The sequence below is a fragment of the Gopherus flavomarginatus genome, chromosome 8 (assembly GCF_025201925.1).
Source record: "Gopherus flavomarginatus isolate rGopFla2 chromosome 8, rGopFla2.mat.asm, whole genome shotgun sequence".
Taxonomy (NCBI): domain Eukaryota; kingdom Metazoa; phylum Chordata; order Testudines; family Testudinidae; genus Gopherus; species Gopherus flavomarginatus.
The window spans coordinates 365,255-388,131 of NC_066624.1; the positions used below are offsets into that span (position 1 = coordinate 365,255).

At 48.9% G+C, this 22,877-nt stretch overlaps 2 protein-coding genes and 1 long non-coding RNA gene across 7 annotated transcripts in view; 1 reads left to right on the top strand and 2 right to left on the bottom strand.

Moving 5' to 3' along the window:
- The window catches only part of LOC127056745 (rho-related GTP-binding protein RhoG-like), a 43,941-nt gene extending 38,508 nt beyond the window's left edge, over positions 1-5,433 (bottom strand). The window contains exon 1 of the mRNA XM_050964996.1: positions 5,396-5,433. The gene's annotated coding sequence lies outside the window, so the exon portion shown is untranslated. The remainder of the gene's footprint in view (positions 1-5,395) is intronic.
- Positions 1-22,877, bottom strand: part of NONO (non-POU domain containing octamer binding) — a 112,553-nt gene that overhangs the window by 1,172 nt on the left and 88,504 nt on the right. For 3 of the 5 annotated variants that reach the window (XM_050964961.1, XM_050964960.1, XM_050964958.1), the window contains exons 4-10: positions 21,725-21,873; positions 21,474-21,592; positions 21,136-21,194; positions 17,299-17,369; positions 16,738-16,840; positions 8,176-8,295; positions 5,396-5,458 (exon numbers count right to left, since the gene is read on the bottom strand). In XM_050964961.1, the coding sequence (XP_050820918.1) occupies positions 5,396-5,458; positions 8,176-8,295; positions 16,738-16,840; positions 17,299-17,369; positions 21,136-21,194; positions 21,474-21,592; positions 21,725-21,873 (684 nt within the window). Of the gene's footprint in view, positions 1-5,395; positions 5,459-8,175; positions 8,296-16,737; positions 16,841-17,298; positions 17,370-21,135; positions 21,195-21,473; positions 21,593-21,724; positions 21,874-22,877 lie in introns of those variants that run through there. The other 2 variants (XM_050964959.1, XR_007775883.1) reach the window with 2 other exon arrangements.
- LOC127056758 (uncharacterized) overlaps positions 5,450-22,877 on the top strand; it is a 29,772-nt gene continuing 12,344 nt past the window's right edge. Inside the window, exon 1 of the long non-coding RNA XR_007775902.1 lies at positions 5,450-5,529. This is a non-coding gene — a long non-coding RNA (uncharacterized LOC127056758). The remainder of the gene's footprint in view (positions 5,530-22,877) is intronic.

The window sequence follows — 22,877 nt, forward strand, 5'->3', positions numbered from 1 at the left end:
TCTGGAGGATTGAGCAAAGAGCTGGGAGTCAGGAGGTCCCGAGTCTAATCCTGGCAGTACTAGACTTACCATGTGACCTTGGTTAAGTCATGTCACTTCCCTGTGCCTCAGTGTCTCACATTGCACAAAAGGAGGAATGACAGACCTGCCCAAGGATCAGTTACTTACTGATTGCAAAAGTACAGAAGGAATGCTGTGAATTATGAGAAAAATCATACCCAGGCTGAAATGCATGGCAAGTTAGTGGGCATGTGGGCACTCTGCCCGATGCAGGAGGAGACTGGGTGACCCAAGGATGCTGTATGATTGCACAGAGAAGAGATAAACAAAACATGTTACAGAGCACCAAGACATGTGTAAATGGTGTCGCCACAGGCCCCACTGTCACACTCAGCCACTCTCTGACCTTTTACTTGTCATTCACTGTCTGAATTACAGGTAGAACTGGGCATGCTGGCTATAAGATTGGCCAACACTCTCCAGCGTAAGACCCTGCTTTCAGCTGTATATAACTTTGCCAAATTGTAACCATTTGGGCTGAAATGTTCTCCGCCAAGTGTCTGCATCAGGCTTGATTTTTATCTGGTTGTTTAAAGTTTTAGCAAAAAATGTTCTTAGAATGAGCTAAGGGAAAATATACATTGTTTTGCCTAGGTTAAAAACATTCATACAGTTCTTTGGTTGAGAAGTGCAAACACGTCTCTGCAGACTGCAGGGACGGAGCAGGGCAGAGGGATTACCCTGGTGTGAGAGACGTGCCTTTTGCAGTTCCTAGGAAACATGCCCACATTTGGTCAACGTTTGTGTCTTTGAAAGCATCTCAGTCTGCAGGTGCTCAGCAGAGACTTGCTAGCGTTTGGCAGTTAAATTCACTGAAAACTGCACTGAGGCTGGTTCAGTCCCACACGGCAGGGACCGAGCAGGACGTTCCCTACAATTGCTACTCCCTGCTGTTGTGGGCTGCTCTGAGGCTCAGTATGAGAACTGACAGCATGAGATGTTCTCTCTCTCTCTCATGCTCGCAATGCCAGGCAGTGAAGGAGAAATCAGACAGACTCAAATGTGGAGGGGACAAGAGAAGGCCTGAAGGTGGGGTAGTCAGACTGAAGGAGGAGAGAGTAGATTGGGCCAAGGCACCTTGGACTGTGAGCTGGGAGGGGTGAGACTGGAAGTGGCTGGGCCAGGAGAGTGGGAGCCAGTGGGAGATGGGGACAGAAGTAGGAGCCATTGGGGGGTGGGGGCAATAGAATGGATGAGGAATGGGAGGGGATACTGGAACTGTCTGAGGAAGGAGACTGGGCCAGGGAGTGTGTGTGTGTGTGTAGGTGGATACTGAGATCAGATGAGGAGCCTGGATTGTGGGGGGGAATGGGACTGGCTGGGCAAGGAGCCAGAAGAGGGACATGGAGACCCATGCATATGGGTAGTAAAGCATCAGCTTCAACCCAACATGTAGTTGTCTCCAGATCACAGACCTCGTTGCTGGCAGCCATTAACCCCTTCTCTAGTAAAACACCCTCCCCATTTCTGCTCTGCCCACCGACCCAACACATGTTTAAAATGGAAACAGCCTTAATGATTTCTCTCTCAGACAGGAGAAAAGTAATGAGGGGTGGAGGGGAAGAAGAGGGTACCCTGGCAAGGGGACACACTGAATCCCTTGCAGGACAGGTAAGGGGGGCACCCAGAGTCCTTGGCATGGGGGGGAGAATGGGAGACCATAGTATGGGGGAAAGGAAAGCTGGGGGCTACAAAGAGTTCCTGACATGGGGGGGACTGGAGCAAAAGACGGGGAGTCAGAATCCTTGGCATGTGGTGAAGGGGAGAATGGGAGACACACAAAGCCCCAGAGGTGATGGGGGAAAGCATTGCTGTGAGTCCCTGAAACACTGGGGTATGGGAGGGTGGCCCACAGGGAGCCTGTTGTAGGGAATGGAGGAATGCAGGGAACTCCTGTTGTGTACATTGTGCTCATGGCTCAGCCTACAGATACTATAAAGTGTATGGCCCTCTAGCAAATCAGGCACAAAAACGGTGTTAGCAGAATGCTAAGATTACAAAGTCAAGCATTCCAAAGTTAGGAAATGCTAGAAATAAGGCTGCCAGTGCACCCTTAATTTGGCCCCCTTTGTGGGGGTGCACCATGATACAGTCTCTAATTACATGATCACTAGTATTTTTTCCACATGACCCATGACATTCAGTGCAGAGGATGCAACTAGTTAATTAAAATTAAACTCTTTAAAGCCAACAGGACCAGATAACTTAAACTCAGGACTATTAAACAATATAGCCTAGGAGCTCTCGGCATCATTAATGTTGATTTGGAACATTGGGAAAGTTTCAGAAGACTGGGAAAATGCTAATATTGTGCCAATATTTAAAAAGCATAAATAAGATGACCTGGATAACTATAGGCCACTTAGCAGGACATTGATCCCAGGCAAAATTGTTGGAAGGGCTGATGTGGGATGCCATGAGTATAGCATATTTGATGCCACTGAACATGCTTTGATGGAAAATAGGTGCTCCTGGGATGAATCGGAGTTGGGTGGATAGTACAATAATGAGTGCCATAGAAAAGCCTATGAGAAAATTAAATTTTATTTGGAGCAGAGTTTGAATAGTGTGCTGTAATTAAGGCCTGGGGTCACACATTAGACAATATGGAGAAAAACTGTTGAATGAACACCAGCCTTCCTTTTGTGCACTGAATGAGGCAGGAACTCTGTGGAAAAAACCAGTATGTGATTGTGTAATTAAGACTGTTTCATAATATGTGCACCCAAGAGGGCTGAGATAAGGTTGCACAAGCATCTTTCATTCTAGCATTTCATAACTTTTAAGTGCTTGACTTTGGAATCTTAACATTCTTTTTTTAAAGTTGGCATACAGGCTCTTTTGGGGCATGGCCTTGCTCTTTTCTTGTTTCCATGAGCCATCCAGCATGCTTCTAAACACTTTATAAATCATAGCAATAAAAGTCCAATGGATTTCTTGGAGCTCTACAAAATGGCAGCTGAGTAACCTCTTCCAGCAAACTCAGACTGCCTCAGCTAGCACAGCACTTCCAGCTGCCCAGATCTTTCCAGCTGCAAGTGAAAAGAAAATTAAATATCAAAATCTGAATGGAACAGGGTCTCTTCTGGCTCCATGAGAGATGGGCTCAAGCTGGATGGAACTGGGCTCAGCTCTTGGGCGCCGCTATGGCCCAGGAACAAGTGTGCCACAAGGCAGCTGACCCTAATAAGCAGAGCTGATCTAGGTCCCTAGTTTCAGAGCATCAGGGGCCAGTGAAGCCAGTCTGTTTGGTCGGAGTTAAACCTGGAGCTATAAAGGCCCATCGGAGGACAGAAATGGGGTGAGTTACTGGAATGGCTAAATAAGGGTTCCTGGAGAGAAGCCACCAAAGCATGCTGCTAACTCCTGTGGGGTCCCTGCAGCAAGAGGCAAGGTGCCCAGCAAGGTTGCTCTGGAGCTGCTGTTCCAGAGGAGTAATAAAGCTGGCTGGTGGCAGCTGTCTGCAGACGTGCAAGGAGCAAGAGGTGAAAGTGGCCACTTGAGGGAGAAGTTGGCTAAGGCCCTGGAGCTGGCTAAATTGCAGCCCAGCCCGAGGCAGTGAACTGGGTTTCTGCCAGAAGGAGAGTCAGGGACTGTCTGAAGTACAACCCAGCTCCAGGAAGGTGAATGGGGTGAGAGGTGCTTCCTGATCTGGGACAAAGACCTGACCAAGACTCTTATAGGGACACAGAGCAGAGTGACCTGGGGCAACTAACATAGCAAGTTACCTCTATAAACAACTGAGTAAAGCAGGCCCCAGGAAGCTGGTCCATGTTCTGGAGCCAGCTTACATCTGGTAATTGACTGAGACAACCTGATGGGGGCGCACAGTGCACTGGCAAAGCCACAAGGGGATATGCTGGAGAGGCTCAAACCTTGACAACGTGATGTCCCCTTGCCTTATGAGAAGGTCCAGGATAAGACTCTGGGATGCCAGCACTAGAGGTTCTGTAGAGTTCACGTTTGTACTTGGCGATGCTTCCCCAAGAGCACTGACCAACTCTGTAGCCAGTACAGGTGTCCATAGTTCAAGAATGTTGCTAAATCAGAGGTGCCATGAGAATCATTAAAGGATTAGAAAACATGCCTGATAGTGAGCTCAGCTTGTTTAGCTTAAAGAAAAGGTTAAGGGGTGACTTGATCACAATCTGTAAGTGTAACAGACCCCAGTCGTCGGCAGGCGGGATTAAACTTGAGACCTCTGGAGCTTAGTGTATGAGCCAAAAGCCAACTGTCTCAGCTAAGGCTGCGGAGCAGACTCCTTTCACCTCTCTCTCTAAGTCAGTGGTCCCCAACCTTTTTCGACGAGCCATGGAGGACTGTGGCGGCGGACGAGCATCCCCTGACATGCCGCCGACAAGCGGTGTCATCCAGAGGCGTCGCCACCGAAATGCTGCCGAAATTCGGCGGCATTTCAGTGGATGTTCATCTGCCAACCAGTACACGGATGCACTTAGACACCCCAGCGGGTGCCATGGCGCCTGCGGGCACCGCATTGGGGACTCCTGTTCTAAGTGGTCTTGAGGCCACTAGACAGGACAGAACACTACGCCCAGGAGGTTTGTGAGTTACATAAGCATCCACATGGGGAACAAATATTTGTTAATGGGCTCGTCAGTCCAGCAGAGAAAGGTCTGACAGGCTCCCATGGCTGCAAGTTGAAGCGAGACTCATTCAGACTGCAAGTAAGGTGTCAATTTTTAACAGTGAAGGCAATTAACAGTTGGAACAATTTACCAAGGATCATGAGAACAACAAGGAGTCTGGTGGCACCTTGAAGACTAACAGATTTATTTGGGCATAAGTTTTTGTGGGTAAAAAAACCCACTTCTTCAGATGCATGGAGTCATGGCAAGGATCATGGTAGCTTCTCCATCACAGGCTACATTTAAATCAAGATTGGATGTTTTTCTAAAAGCTCTGCTCTAGGAATTATCTTGTGGCAGTTCTATGGCCTGTGTTACACAGAGGTCCAACTAGATCAAGGGTTCTCAAACTGGGGGTCGGGACCCCTCAGGGGGTCGCGAGGTTATTACATGGGGGCTTGTGAGCTGCCAGCCTCCGCCCCAAACCCCTCTTCACCTCCAGCATTTATAATGGTGTTAAATATATTTAAAAAGTGTTTAATTTATAAGGGGGGGCCGCACTCAGTGGCTTGCTACTTGAAAGGGGTCACCAGTACAAAAGTTTGAGAACCACTGAACTAGATGATCACAACGGTCCCTTCTGGCCTTGGGATCTGTTAATTTACATCTTGGCACCTAAGCCCAGCTTCCAGTCCCTTTCCATCCACAGCTTGCTGGAATAAGGGAACCAAGATAAAAAGAACTCTTACCTCCCAGAGATCCAGCTTTGCCTGGAAAACCTTGTCACCTTCGAACATGATATGGACATCAATCTGAAAGAAAGAAAGAAAGAAAGAAAGAAAAGTCTCTTAGCAAGTACAGAAGGACCAACTCTGCAGAGCCGGTGAGTGAGTGAGCATCAAAGCCACACAGCAAGAGAAAGGTGTCACCTCTAGGGCCTGCCTTTTGGGATAGTGTAGCTGCACAGAATCATAGAAATGTAGACCGGAAGGGACCTCAATAGATCATCTAGTCCATTCCCCTGTACTGAGGCAGGACTAAGTACTGAGACTAAGCAGCCTGATACTGTGGTGTTTGTGTCCCCACACAACAGCCCCCACCCACCCATTTCAGGCTTCTGTAGTAATGATCTGATAATCCATCTCCTGCCTGCCCTGAAGCTTTATGGGCAAAGTCAAACTCCTCATCCTCAGCTCCCAGGCCCTGCAGCATCTAACCCCCATTTGTGTGTTCTGCAAAAGGAGGTGAGGCTGAGAAGGGGAACCAATAATTAGACAGCTGCTGAATTATGTAATTGCTTATTGTCTTGTTATTTATAGATTGCAGCAGTGGAATATGGAGCCTAATGCTCTTAACTGAAAGTTATCACAGACCTTTGTGGAGGAATTGTAATAATACTGAATTAACAAACCACCCAAAGCCAAGACCATAATTAGAGCTGATGTGGCAGTTAAATGAAGAATTTCTTTCCTTGCTACACCTAAGAACCGCAAATTAATTTGCTCCCTCCACCTTTCCTGCCAGCCAAAATCTAAAGTAATTGAGATTTGAAGCCTTCAGGAGATTTTAGAGATGCCAAGGCACAGTCACTAATCCCCCAGGTGCCAGATTTTTGTGCTGATTCAGGGTGGTCGGGGTTAACCCTTCAGCTTCACTAACAGACTCCCCACTACTAACAGAGGACTTACAAAACAGTATTGCTCATGTGGAAACTAGCTGAGAGGGTAGAAGAGTTTCAGGACACAGTGATGCAGAGGAAAGAATATGGCCACGTGGGAAGGAAGCCACTAAACTCTCAGTGCAAAAGAAGGCCGCAGATGGGGTGCACTGAGCGTGTTGCTGTAGGGTTACATTAAATGGACCAAAAGAGGCTGAGGGTCAAAACAGGCTCCATGTTATAATATCATTATTTCTGCACTTAACGGGAGAGACAGATTTCCCAGTGCCACTAGCAAAAGAACAATCCAAACTCCACCCAGGAGCTCAGTCCAGGCTGCGATATGCAAACTACTGTGCTGTCAAGCTAGGGAACCAATCTTAGTCTGTGCAAGGAGGAGCCGCAGAACTACTTAGATTCCAGGACCCTACTCAATAAATATTGCCAGAGTTTAGTTATAGATATAAAAATATATCAAATAAAAGGCACCTCACCCTTGCTCCAGGTGTCTTTCGAGTCCACCCCTGTTCCCAGTTCAATGATCCCTCTCCACTTCCCCCGATAAACAATATTCAAGAAGGGAGGGGAACCTCATTCTATTAACATTAACCAATCAAAATGTATTTTGAAAAATTTTAATTATAAGCATTTCTTCCCTTTTCTAGAATCTTTTAACTCATCATACCAACCCATGATTTTACCTGGAGCCCTCAGTACAGATTGTTTTTGATGCAAACAGTCTCATTTGTACAAGTCTATTTGTCTCCAACTTGTGCTAACTTTGGTAAACAATTTAATGTAACAGGGTGAGCTGGACTTTTGTGACCTTGAACAACTGCGAGTACAGGCCTCTCTTTGCCAGGAGCTGGGACTGGATGACAGGGGAAGGATCACCCATAACTGCCCTGTTCTGTTCATTCCCTCTGAAGCACCTGGCACTGGCCACTGTTGACAGGGGCAGCTCTAGACATTTTGCCACCCCAAGCAGGGCAGCATGCCGCTGGGGGCGCTCTGCCAGTCGCTGGGAGGGCAGCAGGCGGCTCCGGTGGATCTCCCGCAGGCATGCCTGCAGAGGGTCCGCTGGTCCCGCGGTCCGCTGGTCCCACGGCTTTGGTGGACCTCCCACAGGCATGCCTGCAGGAGGTCCACCAGAGCCGCGGGACCAGCGGAACCTCCGCAGGCATGCCTGCAGGAGGTCCACCAGAGCCGCCTGCCGCCCTCCCAGCGACCTGCAGCATGCTGCCCCAAACACGTGCTTGCCATGCTGGGGCCTGGAGCCGCCCTTGACTGTTGAACAGGATTCTGGGCTAGAGGGACCACTGGTCTGACCCAGGTTGGACATTGTTATGGCCATTCTTAACACACCTTATCTACTCTCTACACAGCTTCATTCGCACAGTGAGAGAAAGTGAGAAAACTGCTCCCTGTGGCTGTAGCTCCATAAAGGACAGTCCTCAGGGGAACCTACACCACAGAAATTAACAAAGGCAATCCTCTGCTGCCCAGCCATTCCTCAGCCAGGGCAGCAATATTCTGAGTGACAGTATCTCTAAGGCAGATAGAACACTGTCAGCCTGAGATGATGTCTCACCCCTTCAGCAGGAAGCAGGGTAGTCCTATTCATATCAGGTTATCCCACAACAACAGAGACAGGTGGCACCTCCCTGCAGCCGAAAGAGATGGACAGAGCCAAGGGGAATTGTCTAAGAGTCTACATGAGAAGTGAAGTGTTTAGGCGACTGTTCTGGAGAACATCAGCATGCACACAAAGGGCATTGGCTGGCTTGGACAGCCTACACAGGCCTCAAAGACTAGCACGCAGCAGGACAGCATTTTGCATTTGTAGGTCTGCTAGCCCTGGAGCCCACCTACCACAGTGCGACTGGCCGTCACAGAGCTGAGTGCTGGCAGAGGATTCTTGGCATAAATTGTCACCACCACTTGGCTGCTGGTTTGATGCCAGTCTTGTCGACAAGAGACCAACTTCGTATCCTGGTGAGGAAAGGAGCCTGTTACTGAGGCCAGCCTCCAGCATACATGAGCCTGTATCTCCTCCCCCATTGCAGAAAAAAGAGATCTAGCCAAGGAGCCCTGCACCATTCCTCCTGGCTGATGTGTTAACTAATGGCTAGAGTCCCAGCACAGCGCTAGAGGCCAAGCTGGCCCAGCATGTCAAATGTAACACTGGGTTCTTTACATTTAGACTAAAGCCATTTCCAACCCAGTCTGCAGCCCAATGAGACTAAAGACGGTCTCACCATTGTGTGCAGGAGGCAAGGTCACCAAAGCAATTACATCACTTTTAATATCCATCCTCCTCCCTGTTGCACAGCAAGATCCTCACCAGGTTTTCCTCAGCCCCACAGTGATTCCCCAGGGAATCAGACAGGCCTGGCTCCAAGGTAGCAATTCAGTCTTCCAATCAGTGCTGGTCCTTCCTCTAAAACGAACCCTCTGTTTCCAGCCCTGAACTTTGTTGAAGAATTCTCTCTCTCCCTCTCGGACCTTTACTGGCACTCATCTCCCCAGAGCTGGAATGCTTTGGGGGCAACACTTCTGAACAAAGCCATCTTAGGGAGCAAGTGTAATTCAACTCAGACTGACGCTGGCACTGGCAAGTATCTAATACAGAAATGTTTGGTGCTAGGAATATTTTGAGAGGCTTTTCCTGCATTCAGAAGGTCAGCTGCCTGTGTCATCCTCAGCACAAAGTCTGGGTCAGTGTGAGGCTGCCTGTCTAGGAAAGGTTTGAAGATGAACCGGCCCATAAATGCTACATCCAATTCAATTGTTTTAAATGTCCCTCTTAACCTGCTCTGTACCTCAACCAGAGCCTTCCACACCCAAACTGTTACAGTCCGAGAAACGTTTCCTGCTCGGCCTTTCCCTTTGAAAGCCAGGCAAAGGCTTTGGGCACTTGACAGTGCAGACACTGGGCTAGCTGATCTCTCTCTCCTAGTCATAGGGGACATTAATCTCCAGAGAGGGGAGGGGAGCGGACGCTTGGGCCAAGAGACCTTCCTCCCTAGCCCACTGCTGCTTATACTTACCCACCAGCCCATCTAAGCAGCAGGGCCTTGGCACTCAGGGTGGCTGGGCTCAGTGCCCCTGTCATAATATAATTCCCAAATCTGGACCTTAGCGTCCAAAATATGGGTACTAGCATGAATTCCCCTAAGCTTAATTACCAGCTTAGATCTGTAGCGCTGCCACCAATCAGGAATTTTTTTAGGGCCTGATACCTTCCCAGGGGACCCCAAGACCCAGATTCCTTGGGTCTCACAACAAAGGGAAATAAACCATTCCCTTCCCCCTCCTCCCCTCCAGGTGTTCCCTCCCTGGGCTCCTGGAGAATTATACAGATTCAAGCTCCGTGAATCTAAACAAACGGATTCCACCCCCCCCCCTTCTCTTTCCCTGTTAAGTACAGACTCAATTCCCTCGAGCCTCAACAAGGGGAAAAGAAAATTAAACAGGTCTTAAAGCAAAGCTTTTAATAAAAAAAGAAAGAAAAAAGTAAAAGGTTTATCTCTGCAGTTTAGATGGTAAACAGTACAGGGTCTTTCAACTTATAAACAATAGAAAGAAACTTTCTCCAGCAGAAACACAATTTAAGCTACTTCCAGCCAGTACACATATGTAAATGAAAAAAAAAAAACAACTTAAAAGACTATGACCGCCTTTTCTTACTCACAATTCTGAATAGATAAGAGACTGTAGCAGGGAGATTGGCAGAAACCTGGTTGCACCTCTAGTCCCGTCCAGGACCCAGAGAGAACAAAGACAAACCCAAAACCCACAAACAAAGGCTTCCCTCCCATCAGATTTAAAAGTATCTTGTCTTCTGATTGGTCCTCTGGTCAGATGTTTGCAGGTCACTGTTTGTCAACCCTTTATAGGTGAAAGAAATATTAACCCTTAGCTATCTGTTTATGACACGCCCCCCAAATCGCAGAGAGTGGGGAACCTCACTGGTGGTGATTTCTTCCTATAACTTTAGAATAAACAGGTTAATACAACACATGTACCTTTACATATACTACTAAGTATGTAAACTACAAGACTTTCTACATTTTAAGGACAAATTTCAACCAGTGGATTCTGGGAAACTTTCAAGAGAGAGTGCATCAGCTACTTTGTTAGAAGCTCCTGAAATGTGTTGAATTTCAAAATCAAAATCTTGGGAGAGCTAAACTCCATCGAAGCAGTTTTTTGTTGTTTCCCTTGGCAGTATGAAGCCACTTTAGCGCAGCATGGTCGGTTTGTAGCTGGAACCGCCGTCCCCAAACGTATGGGCATTGCTTTTCCAGGGTGTACACAATGGCGTAGCATTCCTTTTCACTGACTGACCAGTGACTTTCCCTCTCAGACAGTTTCTTGCTGAGAAACACGACAGGATGGAAGTTGTGATCCGGTCCTTCCTGCATGAGAACTGCTCCTATACCACGCTCAGATGCATCTGTGGTTACTAGGAATGGTTTGTCAAAGTCCGGGGCCCTTAGCACAGGGTCTGACATGAGCGTTGTCTTAAGCTGGGTAAAGGCCTTTTGACACTCATTAGTCCACTTGACTGCATTCAGCTGGGTCTTTTTGGTCAGGTCGGTCAGTGGGGCAGTGATTTGGCTGTAGTGTGGTACAAATCACCTGTAATACCCGGCCAAGCCTAAGAAGGATTGGACCTGTTTCTTGGACTTTGGGACAGGCCACTTTTGGATAGCATCCACCTTGGCCTGTAGGGGGTTTATGATTCCTCGACCCACCTGGTGTCCCAGGTAAGTCACTCTGTTTTGGCCTATTTGACACTTTTTGGCCTTAACAGTTAGTCCGGCCTGCCTGATGCGCTCAAAGACCTTTTCCAGGTGTTCTAGGTGTTCGGCCCAGGAGTCAGAAAAAATGGTCACATCATCGAGGTAGGCAACTGCATATTCGCCCAGTCCTGCTAGTAGACCATCTACCAGCCTCTGGAAGGTGGCGGGTGCATTTCGCAGCCTGAAAGGAAGCACATTAAATTCATACACCCCTGCATGGGTGATGAATGCTGACCTCTCTTTGGCAGGTTCATCTAGCGGTACTTGCCAGTACCCCTTGGTTAAGTCTATTGGAGAGATGAACTGGGCACATCCCAACTTTTCCAATAGCTCATCGGTGCGTGGCATTGGATAGTTGTCTGGACGAGTTACCGCATTTAGCTTATGGTAGTCCACGCAAAAGCGTATTTCCCCATCTGGTTTGGGTACCAGAACCACTGGAGATGCCCATGCACTGGTAGATGGGCGGATTATACCCATCTGTAGCATGTTCTGGATCTCCCGTTCTATAGCAGCTTGGGCATGAGGAGACACTCGGTAGGGTGGTGTTCTAATGGGATGAGCATTACCTGTGTCAATGGAGTGGTATGCCCGTTCAGTCCGTCCTGGGGTGGCTGAGAACAATGGGGCGAAGCTAGTGCACAGCTCCTTGATTTGTTGCCGTTGCAGACATTCCAGTGTGGTTGAGAGGTTCACCTCTTCCACGCCACCGTCTTTTTTCCCTTTGTAGTAGACACCGTCAGGCCACTCAGCGTCATCTCCTCCCTGGACTGCAAACTGACAAACCTGTAAGTCTCTGGAATAAAAGGGCTTGAGAGAATTAACATGGTACACTCTGTGCTTTAGGGAGGAATTGGGAAAGGCTATAAGGTAGTTAACAGCTCCCAGGTGCTCTTGGACCGTGAATGGCCCTTCCCATGATGCTTCCATCTTATGGGCCTGTTGCGCCTTCAAGACCATAACCTGGTCTCCTACCGTGAAGGAACGCTCTCTGGTATGTCTGTCATACCAGGCCTTTTGCTCTTCCTGAGCATCCTTTAGGTTTTCTTTAGCAAGGGCTAAAGAGTGTCGGAGGGTGCTTTGTAGGTTGCTTACAAAGTCCAGAATATTAGTCCCTGGAGAAGGCGTAAACTCCTCCCATTGCTGCTTTACCAACTGTAATGGCCCCTTAACCTCGTGGCCATACACAAGTTCAAACGGTGAAAACCCTTGTGGTACAGCCCTATAGGCAAAAAGTAACTGTTGCAACACTAGGTCCCAATTATTGGAGTGTTCATTGACGAATTTACGTATCATGGCCCCCAAAGTTCCATTAAACCTTTCGACCAGGCCATTGGTTTGATGGTGGTACGGGGTGGCAACCAAGTGGTTCACCCCATGAGTTTCCACAGTTTTTTCATGGTCCCTGCCAGGAAATTAGATCCTGAATCTGTAAGGATGTCGGAGGGCCAACCTACCCTGGCAAAAATGTCTGTTAGGGCCAGGCACACAGCGTTAGCCCTGGTGTTGCCTAGAGCTACTGCTTCCAGCCATCGGTAGCAAAGTCCATGAAAGTCAGTATGTACTGCTTTCCTCTGGGTGTCTTTTTTGGGAAAGGACCCAGAATATCCACAGCTACTCGCTGAAATGGGACCTCAATTATGGGGAGTGGCTGGAGAGGGGCCTTGACCTGGTCTTGGGGTTTTCCCACTCTTTGGCATACCTCACAAGACCGGACATACTTGGCAACATCCTTGCCCATCCCCTCCCAGTGGAAGGACTTCCCCAACCAGTCCTTGGTTCTGTTCACCCCAGCATGGCCACTGGGATGATCATGGGCTAAGCTTAAGAGCTTTTCCCGGTACTTAGTTGGAACCACCAACTGTTTTTGTGGATGCCAGTCTTCCTGGTGTCCACCAGAAAAAGTCTCCTTGTATAAAAGTCCTTGTTCTACAACAAACCAGGATCGATTAGAAGAGCTGAGAGGCGGTGGGGTGCTCCGTGCCGCCGCCCAAGCTTTCTGAAGGCTGTCATCTGCTTCTTGCTCAGTCTGGAACTGTTCCCTTGAAGCTGGAGACACCAGTTCTCCCTTAGACTGTGGACTTGGGCTTGGTCCCTCTGGAAGCGAAGTAGGTGATGGGGTTGTGTCTGTTGCTGGTGAACCGCTCTCCGCTGGTGCACCAGGGGGTATTTCAGGCTCTGGCTGAGCCTCTTGGGTGTGATCGGCTGCTACTTCTGCCAGTTCCGGCTCGCTGGCGGCCTCTGGCGTTGGGGTTGAAGATGGATTTGCAAGCACTGTCGTCAGTGCTGGCACCGGTTCTGGTGCTGGCTGCTTTTCCAGTTCGTGGTCTGGGACTGGAAGCACTGTGGCTGTTTCCGTTGTTGGCATGGGATCTGGGTCCACTGAGCAGTGGCCTCAATTCTACCATGTACTACTGGTCTTCAGAGATGCTGTACCCAAGGCAGGCTCTTTCAAAATTATCTAAGAAGGCCTCAGTGTCATCACCTGCCTTGTAGGTGGGAAATTTCTTGTGCTGTGGAACCATTATTGGCAAAGGGTTGTTAGGATTGGCTGTGTTCTGTTGCCTAGCCTGTTCTAATTCCATGGCCTGTCGGTGGGTCTCCCTCTGGAGTTCTATCTGTCTTCTGTAGGCTGCATCTTCTTCTTCTTGTTTTCTTCTGTGGGCTGCCTCTTCTTCTTGTTGTTTTCTTTTATGAGCTGCTTCTTCCTTGGCTAGTTCTGCATTAATTAGTTCCATCCGTCTCCTATGTTCATTTTCTTTGTCCATGGCTTGTTGCCGTGCTCTTTCCTGTCTCAGGCTTTCCTTGGAACTCACGGTTCCTGCTTTCTTGTGTTGGGGCGCCCTCTGGTGTTTTTTTTTGTCTGAACTGCTGGCTCTCTGTTGGCTTCCTGGGTTTGCTTAGCAACAGAGTCCTTTTAACTTCCTAGCCTCTCCCGAAAAAGTTAAAAAGCAAAAGAAACTGTCTTTCATTTACAAATGTGTTCTGCTGGTGTAGATGACTCACAGCTGGAGTTCTATTGTCTAACAAAAGACCACTGTTAACTTTAATGGCCCTTGCCTGAGGCCATATCTATGCACAGCCAGACCGAAGCAAGGAAAAAAAAATTCTCTGGTTGTAGGTTTAAAAAAAAAACCTTCTCTCTGCTTACAAGCAGCTAACAGAGAAAAGAAAATTAATAATCTTACTGGCTTTTGGATTCTTATCTTTCCCACCGCTGCCACCATGTCATAATATAATTCCCAAATCTGGACCTTAGCGTCCAAAATATGGGTACTAGCATGAATTCCCCTAAGCTTAATTACCAGCTTAGATCTGTAGCGCTGCCACCAATCAGGAATTTTTTTAGGGCCTGATACCCTCTGGTCCCCCCAAAACCTTCCCAGGGGACCCCAAGACCCAGATTCCTTGAGTCTCACAACAAAGGGAAATAAACCATTCCCTTCCCCCTCCTCCCCTCCAGGTGTTCCCTCCCTGGGCTCCTGGAGAATTATACAGATTCAAGCTCCGTGAATCTAAAGAAACGGATTCCACCCTTCCCCCCCACCTTCTCTTTCCCTGTTAAGTACAGACTCAATTCCCTCGAGCCTCAACAATGGGAAAAGAAAATTAAACAGGACTTAAAGCAAAGCTTTTAATAAAAAAAGAAAGAAAAAATAAAAGGTTTATCTCTGCAGTTTAGATGGTAAACAGTACAGGGTCTTTCAACTTATAAACAATAGAAAGAAACTTTCTCCAGCAGAAACACAATTTAAGCTACTTCCAGCCAGTACACATATGTAAATGAAAAAAAAAAAAAACTTAAAAGACTATGACCGCCTTTTCTTACTCACAATTCTGAATAGATAAGAGACTGTAGCAGGGAGATTGGCAGAAACCTGGTTGCACCTCTAGTCCCATCCAGGACCCAGAGAGAACAAAGACAAACCCAAAACCCACAAACAAAGGCTTCCCTTCCATGAGATTTGAAAGTATCTTGTCTTCTGATTGGTCCTCTGGTCAAGTGTTTGCAGGTCACTGTTTGTTAACCCTTTATAGGTGAAAGAGACATTAACCCTTAGCTATCTGTTTATGACAGCCCCGCTCTTGCTAACTAACCCTGCTTAACTATTTTATGTCACCCACCAGTGGTTTCTAAGGTGTTAAAACCAAGGGGCTGCCCTTTCAGCCTGCCCCATCTGCAGGAAGCTGTGCAGTAGCCAGGCAAGGAGAGCAGCGTTCAGTTAGGGGAAATGACAGTTATGTACAGTATTTCGTGTTATACCAGTTGCACCAGACACAATTCTGTAAGAATGGCCCAGTTCTGTGTTGCTGCCTGCTTTAGAAATGGGTGGAGTAATAACCAGCCGTGCCAGTGAAGATGACTACCCTGTAGCAGTCAGATAGGTGTATGTTAAGAGGTAATAGCAGGATATTTCAAAGGGCAGGCTTGTGCTGACCTGATTTTGTCCTCTCTCATGGTTTTTTTAACAGCTAAGCAGGGGTGCGTCTGGTCAGTCCTGAACTGCAAACCTTCAAGGGAAAAATCCAGGTGGGCGTGGGGACCCCTTTGCACTTGCTGACAGGAAGAGCAGACTCTGTGTTAGCTTGGAAGTGCCTTCAAACTTTGGGTGCAGCTTCCCTAGTCCCTTTGCCTTCCATGGAGATTTAGCCTCCTACGGGGAGACTGTTCATATTCTGCACTGCCTGTGTCATGTGTATTTCATTTTGCTATCATGCCCTGACTTTTTAGCTCATTTTCATTAGGTTTGGCTGAGATGGCATTTCTTTCTATGCATCTGTTTCTAGAGGTTTGAAACACCTGCCTTCTGAGCTAAAATGCTCAGGCCTGGTCTCAGACAAGAGGGAAAAGTTTAAGAAAAGTTTGAAAAAGGATCAGAGATTCAAATACATTTTAAAATACGTTTTAATTTATCCTCAGTTTAAAAAAACCCTCAAGAAAGTTATATGCACAAGCCTATGTGAAGGCAGCATGTGGTGAAAGGGATGCATTCACTAAATGCCAGAACTGCAGCTATGCCCCCACACACTGTCATGCGGCCCCCTTCTTCATAGGCACTGCAGTATGGCTTATCTCATGCAATCATACAAAGCGTAATAACACCAAAGCCCTGTGCTGTATAAATATTGTTGGAATCCTTGCCACTGGGCAAAGTGACACATTATTCAGCAAACAACAGACTAAAATGGAGAGGACATTAATTTCTCTCCATCCTCGGTCTGCACTAGCCCTTTAAAGAAGGGACACAGTAAGCAGTCCTGGCCCAGTCCCATTCTCCCTACAAGGAGAGATTATTTGCGTAAACAGCACTAGCAGGATTTGGCTCTTCATGCCTACTCTACCCCTTTGCCTAGCACCCTGATGCTCCAATGCAGGCACTTGTGTTTCCGCCTGTGCTGTGTGATCAGGAAAGGAGACTCGGGTAATGCACACACTCAAGGCCTCAGAATTACAATGGTTTCAGCCATAATATTTTTTGCATGTGATATTTTAAGAATTCATTGGGTCTGTCGTGCCCCAGTGACGAGCAGATGCCACAGTTACCAGCACAGAGTGAGCAGCAGTGACAGTTCAGGATTCCTTTGCTGTCTGCTCACTGCTCTAAGCCTCGCGGCAGTGGCATACCTCCTTCTTTAGCCAGCTGTGTTTCCCAGTGCTGCAGCCCTCTTGCTCCAGAAACGCACTGAAGTCTGTAGTTTTAATGCCACAGCAACTCCAGTACTTCATACTGGGGAAAGAGCAAGAAACAAATTAATCTAGGAATGCCAGAAAGGGACACATGAGTCCAAGGAAAGTGGGTGCTCTAGGGGTTTAGGGGTAGAGCTAGGTGGAGGCAAGGAGACCTGGGGCACTCAAGATGCTGACCATGGGGGATATGGGACTGATAGCTCCAGTCTGAACAAACTCAGAGGGACCAAGAGATGTGGCCATCTGCTAGCCTGTCTGTGTGACATGAGCTGGAGTGTCACATGGCCACAGGATAAAAATCACCAACACAACTGGCCGTCTGGTTGGAGGAGCTGTGGACTGAGTGGGCCCCCCAGAATGAGCGTCTCTCCTTGTGGGAAAGCTTGCTGTGCTGCTGACTGGTCTGCCACTGAAGAGCGGAGTCAGGGTCCAAGGCGGGCAGGCAGTTTTTACAAGCATGGGGATAAAAGTCTCCTGGTTCCAAACAATGTTTCTTACCCTTCATGGAAGACAGGAATTCCGGGGTGGAAAATACAAGCCTCCATCTCATTCTCTGCCCCCTTGTAGATCTGCCGGGGAAGAGGCAGTGGCAATGATCAGCACAGCATGCTGCTGAAAATGAAACCTGACCTGAACCTTTAGGGGAAGGCGGGAGGAGAATTCTTCTTTGCTTAAAGTGCAACTGGTCCCTGCTGTGTCCTGCAGGACATGGCTGGAGCCTCAGGACCCTTCACTGACTGTCCTTTCCCGAGGTCTCCCCTCAAACACATGCAGCATGGGGTGGGAGGCTCAGATACCAAGGGGATGGGGCAGGGCTGGTGCAACCATTTAGGCGACCTAGGCGGTCACCTAGGGCGCTAGGATTTGGGGGGCACCATTTTCTTCAGCAGCAACCACGGCAGCCGGATCTTCGGCTGCCCCAGTCGCCGCCGGCATTTAGGCGGAGGGAGCTGGGACAGAGGAGTGCAGGGAGGGCCACCTGCAGCAAGTAAAGGTGGTGGGGGCGGCATGCAGGGGAAATCCCCGCCCCAGCTCACCCCTGCCCCGCCTCCTCCCCGAGCATGCCTGGGAGGTGGGAGAAGTGAAGCAGCGACGGCGTGCTTGGGGTGGAGACGGAGCAGGGGTGAGCTGGGGCAGGGGGGGTGCTTCACAGTGGAGGGTGGGGAGCTGCCGCAAGGGGGGCGCCTCAGGGCGGAGTGGGGGAGCTGCCATGGGGGGAGTGCCTCAGGGCGGGGGCGTGGGGATGGGGGTGAGGGCGCAAGGTGGAAGTTTCGCCTAGGGCGCAAAACATCCTTGCACCAGCCCTGGGATGGGGACAGAGACATACACTCATTATTAGCTGGTCTCAGTCCCCACGTCTGTCACCTTTCCCTCCTTGCCATTTCTATGCTTCCCCACATTGTGTGTTTGCTCCCTGCTGGTTTTGTTACCCCTCCCGCTCCTGCCAGGCACTCCCTGTGCTGTGCTCTCCCTCCTTCTCCCTGCCCTCTCAGTCTAACCCTATACCCTTCAATCTACTTTCTTCTGGATCCCACTCACCTTAATCCCTCCCTCAGGGATGAAAGTAACTTAAAGGACTTATCGGTACTCCAGAGTCCTGCGGAGGGGGAGGGGCCTCAACTGGAAGGAGCGTGGCCTCTATCAGAAGAGGTGGGGCCTTTAAATCCTGGGGTTTTTAAATCAGGATTTAAAGGGCTCAGGGATTCTGCTAAAGCTAGGAGCCAGGCCCTTTAAATTAACCCCGGAGCTACCAGCTGCAGAGGCGGCTGCGAGCCCTGGGGTTTGGGCAGGGGTGAAAGTAATTTACATTTCTTACCCATATGGTCCAATCGCAAGCAACCCACCTCTCCTACGTACTTCATGAATCCCTCCCAATGCATGGCATAGATAGAGAGAATAAAGCTACTATTACTACTACCAGTACTGTCTGTATTAAAACTTTACTATTCGAATAAGCCTGAAAAAGTGAAAACTCACTGTCACATTTTTCTCCGTGTCTTCCCTCCTCCTCCTCCAGCCAGGCTGCCGATGCTAGGCTCTGAGCTTTCTCCCTGCCTGGCACTCAGCAGCTGCTGCAGAGGCTTCCCTCTACCTTGCAACAGGGAGACTGCCTCCTGCATAAGAACTGTTTAAACTCAGTTGTTCCCTGATGGTTCAGCCCCGAGGGTTAAGAGAGGTTTCTGGCATCTTTGTTAATTTCACTCCCAGTTGTTCGGGAGGGAAGCTCTGTGTGACCATGGCAGGGGCAGTTCTTTTCTGCCCCCTGGATGAGGGGATCTTCAATACTACTAAAATACAATAGTAGGGGCTGGTTGCTGGGGTCGGGGCAGTCGGCAGTAGGCTGCAGCTGTATTATTTGTGACACACACATTCATACATACACATACATACTGTGTGTATGTGTATGTGAATGAATGTGTCACAAACAGTGCAGCTGCAGCCTGCCACCGACCCAGCAGCGACCCCAGCAACTGGCCCCTGTGGGCTGCTGCCTGCAGAGAGCCAGCAGGTGCCGCTGGGCTGGGTCTGCCAAGGAGTAAGTAACCAAGGCAAAAACCACAGCGAGGGAGCTGGGGGCGGGGGGGAGGAGGAGAGGAAGGGAAAGTCAGGGGTTAATAAAGGACAACTGGAATAGCCTTCATGAAATATACAAGTTATTTAAAGAAAGTTTTTATCAATTTCAGCCTCTGCACTCTACAGGCAGGACAAAACAAAAAGAGATCTGAGATTGCACCTGCAGTCCTAAGGACATTTCAGGTGTTTAAATCAATATAGAAAGAGGGTGGATTGGAATGAAAACTACTATTTCTTTCAAAGGAGGCACAATAATTTCGCTGAATATTCAGTTTTCCCCTCCAATCCCTTTGTGGTTTTGTCTATGGGGGCTATTTGCTTTCCCTCTAAATCTTTAGTTGCTTCAGCAAAATTGCTTTGCCCAAAATAAACCCTAATCATCATGACACATCTTTCCACTGTGTTCTCCATGTTTTTTGTGTTGTTTTTTTTAAACAGTAACATTTCAAAGAGGATCTGGAAGCAGTTTGGACATCACAACCATGATCCTCTGCTGGGGAAGGAATGGGATAGATTTGAACTTGGAAATGGTTCCTGATTTTGATTGTGTTTAGGAGATCCCCTCATCCTGGGGGCAGAAAAGAACTGCCCCTGCCATGGTCACACACACCCAACAACAACTGGGAGTGAAATTAACAAGGATGCCAGAAACGGCTCTAACTCTGGGCACTGAACTGCGCAGGGAACAGCTGAGTTTAAACTGTTCTTTTGCAGGCAGCAATAGCAGGCATCTCAGCCAGTCTACTGCAAGCTAGAGCCTAGAGGAAAACCCGTGCTGGGGGGAATGGGGAGGAATTCAGAGCCTTGTCTCAGCCTGGCTGGAGGAGGGGAAGGGAGGAGATGAGAAACAAATGTGACAGTGACTTTTCCCCTTCCACCTGCTTTTATTAGCTCAGGATTTAAGCTGTGCAGCCAAATGCTTGTATTTATTGTGTATATCAGTAGGAGAGATCCCCTCATCCCCAGGGGCAGACAGGGACTGCCCCTGCCATGGTCAAATACACCCTCCCCTCGACCCCCTCCCCCCACCTACTGTGAGTGAAATTAACAAAAAGGCCAGAAACCTAGCCCTGGGGGCTGAACCATAAGGGAACAGCTGAGTTTAAACTATTCTTATGCAGGGAGCAGGCTTGTCTTTCCCTCCCTCAGTCTGAGCATACCAGCTTACTTTCACCTCTGCCCTCCCTCCTTCCAGCCCCTTGAATCCCTCCCTTCTCCCCATGGTTACAGGCTTCCCAGCTGCACTGGGCTGAACACCCCAGCTCCAGGGTTCTAGGGTTGGAAGGTTTCACGCCTACACAAGCCATCAGTGTGCAATGCTGGTGTGATGGAACTGCTGTTTGCCATGCAGACCATTCCAGGAGCCTGCTCTCCTGGCCAGTGGAGTCTTCAGTAAGAGCTTTTTGGGAAGCCTGTTGGATTTAGGTGAACGAAGTGGAGGTGCCAGCTTTGCTGTGGGGCCAACAGATTCCACCCGAAACCTTCACTGTGGCTGAAGAAAATTTAGCTAGATGTTCCTGTCATAAATCCCAGGTGCTGACACTTACTATTTTTGGTGGGCACTAGAGAGATCGTGAAGACTCTCTTCCCCCAGTTCCCAAACAAACCCAGAAATCTGGTCTCTGCCAGTGTGGGGCACTGAGCCAGAATCAGCAGGGAAGGGAGCATGTGTCCACAGAGCTACGCTCTGAGATCTGATTTCCCAGAGCCTGGGACACCCTGACGTGGAATTTGGAACACAAAGCCAAGGATGCAACTCACCGCCTTACAGCCTGAGTTCTTACAGGTGGTGCCAGTCCTGACCTCTGGAATGGCCTCTGCTGTAATCAACACACATAGCACAGAGCTTTTTATCAGGCTTAGACATTCACCCAGGGGTTCCACTCACACGCCCATCAGCCAGGACCATGAGCCACATTATTCTTCACCAGAATACCAGTCCATAGTCCCCCCATGCACAGCTCCATCTTGGGATACAACCCCACAGCCTGCAGTCCCTCTGCATGACACACATACCTGCTTCTAAGTTCTGTACCCTCCATGCTTCCCATAATGCACAGCTCAAGACCACCCTGCCAAGCCCATCCCCATCTTCTCACCCCTGCACAAGGAACCTCCCTCTGGGCATTGGTTTTTGGAGGCCAGCTTCAGCTTCTCCAGGGTCTGCTCCAGAGACCTAGACACTTTAATCAGCAGTGGCTGTCTTGGCTCATCAGAGCTGGAAAGAAAAAACATACACAACATAACAAAAAATGGCATTGTTTCCCTCAACTCTCAGATTAACCTTCCCTGCCCCATCTTGAGAGGGAAGCAGGGGCAGGGCCGTCTACATAGCCAGTGCCTGACTCACCTTGGCCTTTCACGCTGCATCTTCTCAGCTGATTTTGGGCTTTGGATGATGAGTTCTGTGCTTGGCTTGGCCTTCAGCTTGTCTGAGCTATCCTCTGGCCGGAAGGGCTCAGGGGGCTTCTCATTGCTGTGACACCCCTTCATGCAGCCCTAAGGAGAGGGACCAGAGACTCCTTTTGACCTCCCCACACAAGGGGCTTGCAGTTCATGGTCACAGACTCACAGACTTTGGGCCAGAAGGGACCAGCATGATCATCTAGTCTGACCTCCTGCACATCGCAGGCCACCACACCTCTCCCACTCCCTCATGTAGGAGGCCCATAATCTCAGGTTGAGTTACTGACGTCTTCAATTTGTGATGTAATGACATCAAGTTACAAAGAATCCACCATTTACTCTACTCCAGAGCAGCAAGTGACACGTTCCCCATGCTGCAGAGAAAGGCTGCCCCCGAACTCCACAAAGCCAGGACACTAAGCACACTAATGTGTGGGGCACCGTGCAGGTGACGGTCCCTAACCTCAGCAGCCCAAGGGAGCAGAGCGTCACGCTGTGCCCAGCTGCATTAACTGCCAAAAGCATCCCAACAGCCTAGCACTACAGTGCAGCAGGAGGGCGTGGCTCAGGAACCTCTTAGTGCCAATGGGCCAGGGGAACAGAAGAAGTGCCTGGGCGACAAGGATCTCCTGGGTCTGGGACATACAGTCTATCTAGGTCACCAAAGAATGTCGTCTGAGGTCTCAGAGAAAAGCCAGTGTCACACTGGTCATCAATATAATCACAAACAGTACATACAGATGCTGTGTAAGGAGTTATGTATATACACTGGCAATTATGTACTTAATGTCTGTGTCTAGGGCTGACCACCTGCAAAGGAGAAAAAGCGGTTTCTGTCAGATAAGAAGTGTCTGGCTGTTTACACCTAAATTAAATACTGTATGGGTCACAGCAGGTTGCCTCTCCCTAGTCTGAACTGAATGCTAATGAAGCACTGTGAAGTGAGAGAAAAGTAAGAGGAAGAAGCAAACAGCCAGGGAAGAGGGATTGGAGAAGAGAGACCCCATCTTGAGGTGCACGTCAAAGATTTTCTCTAGATTATATGGGGGACAAAAAAATGACACCCTAGCATCCTTCCCTGAGACAGCAAATGGACA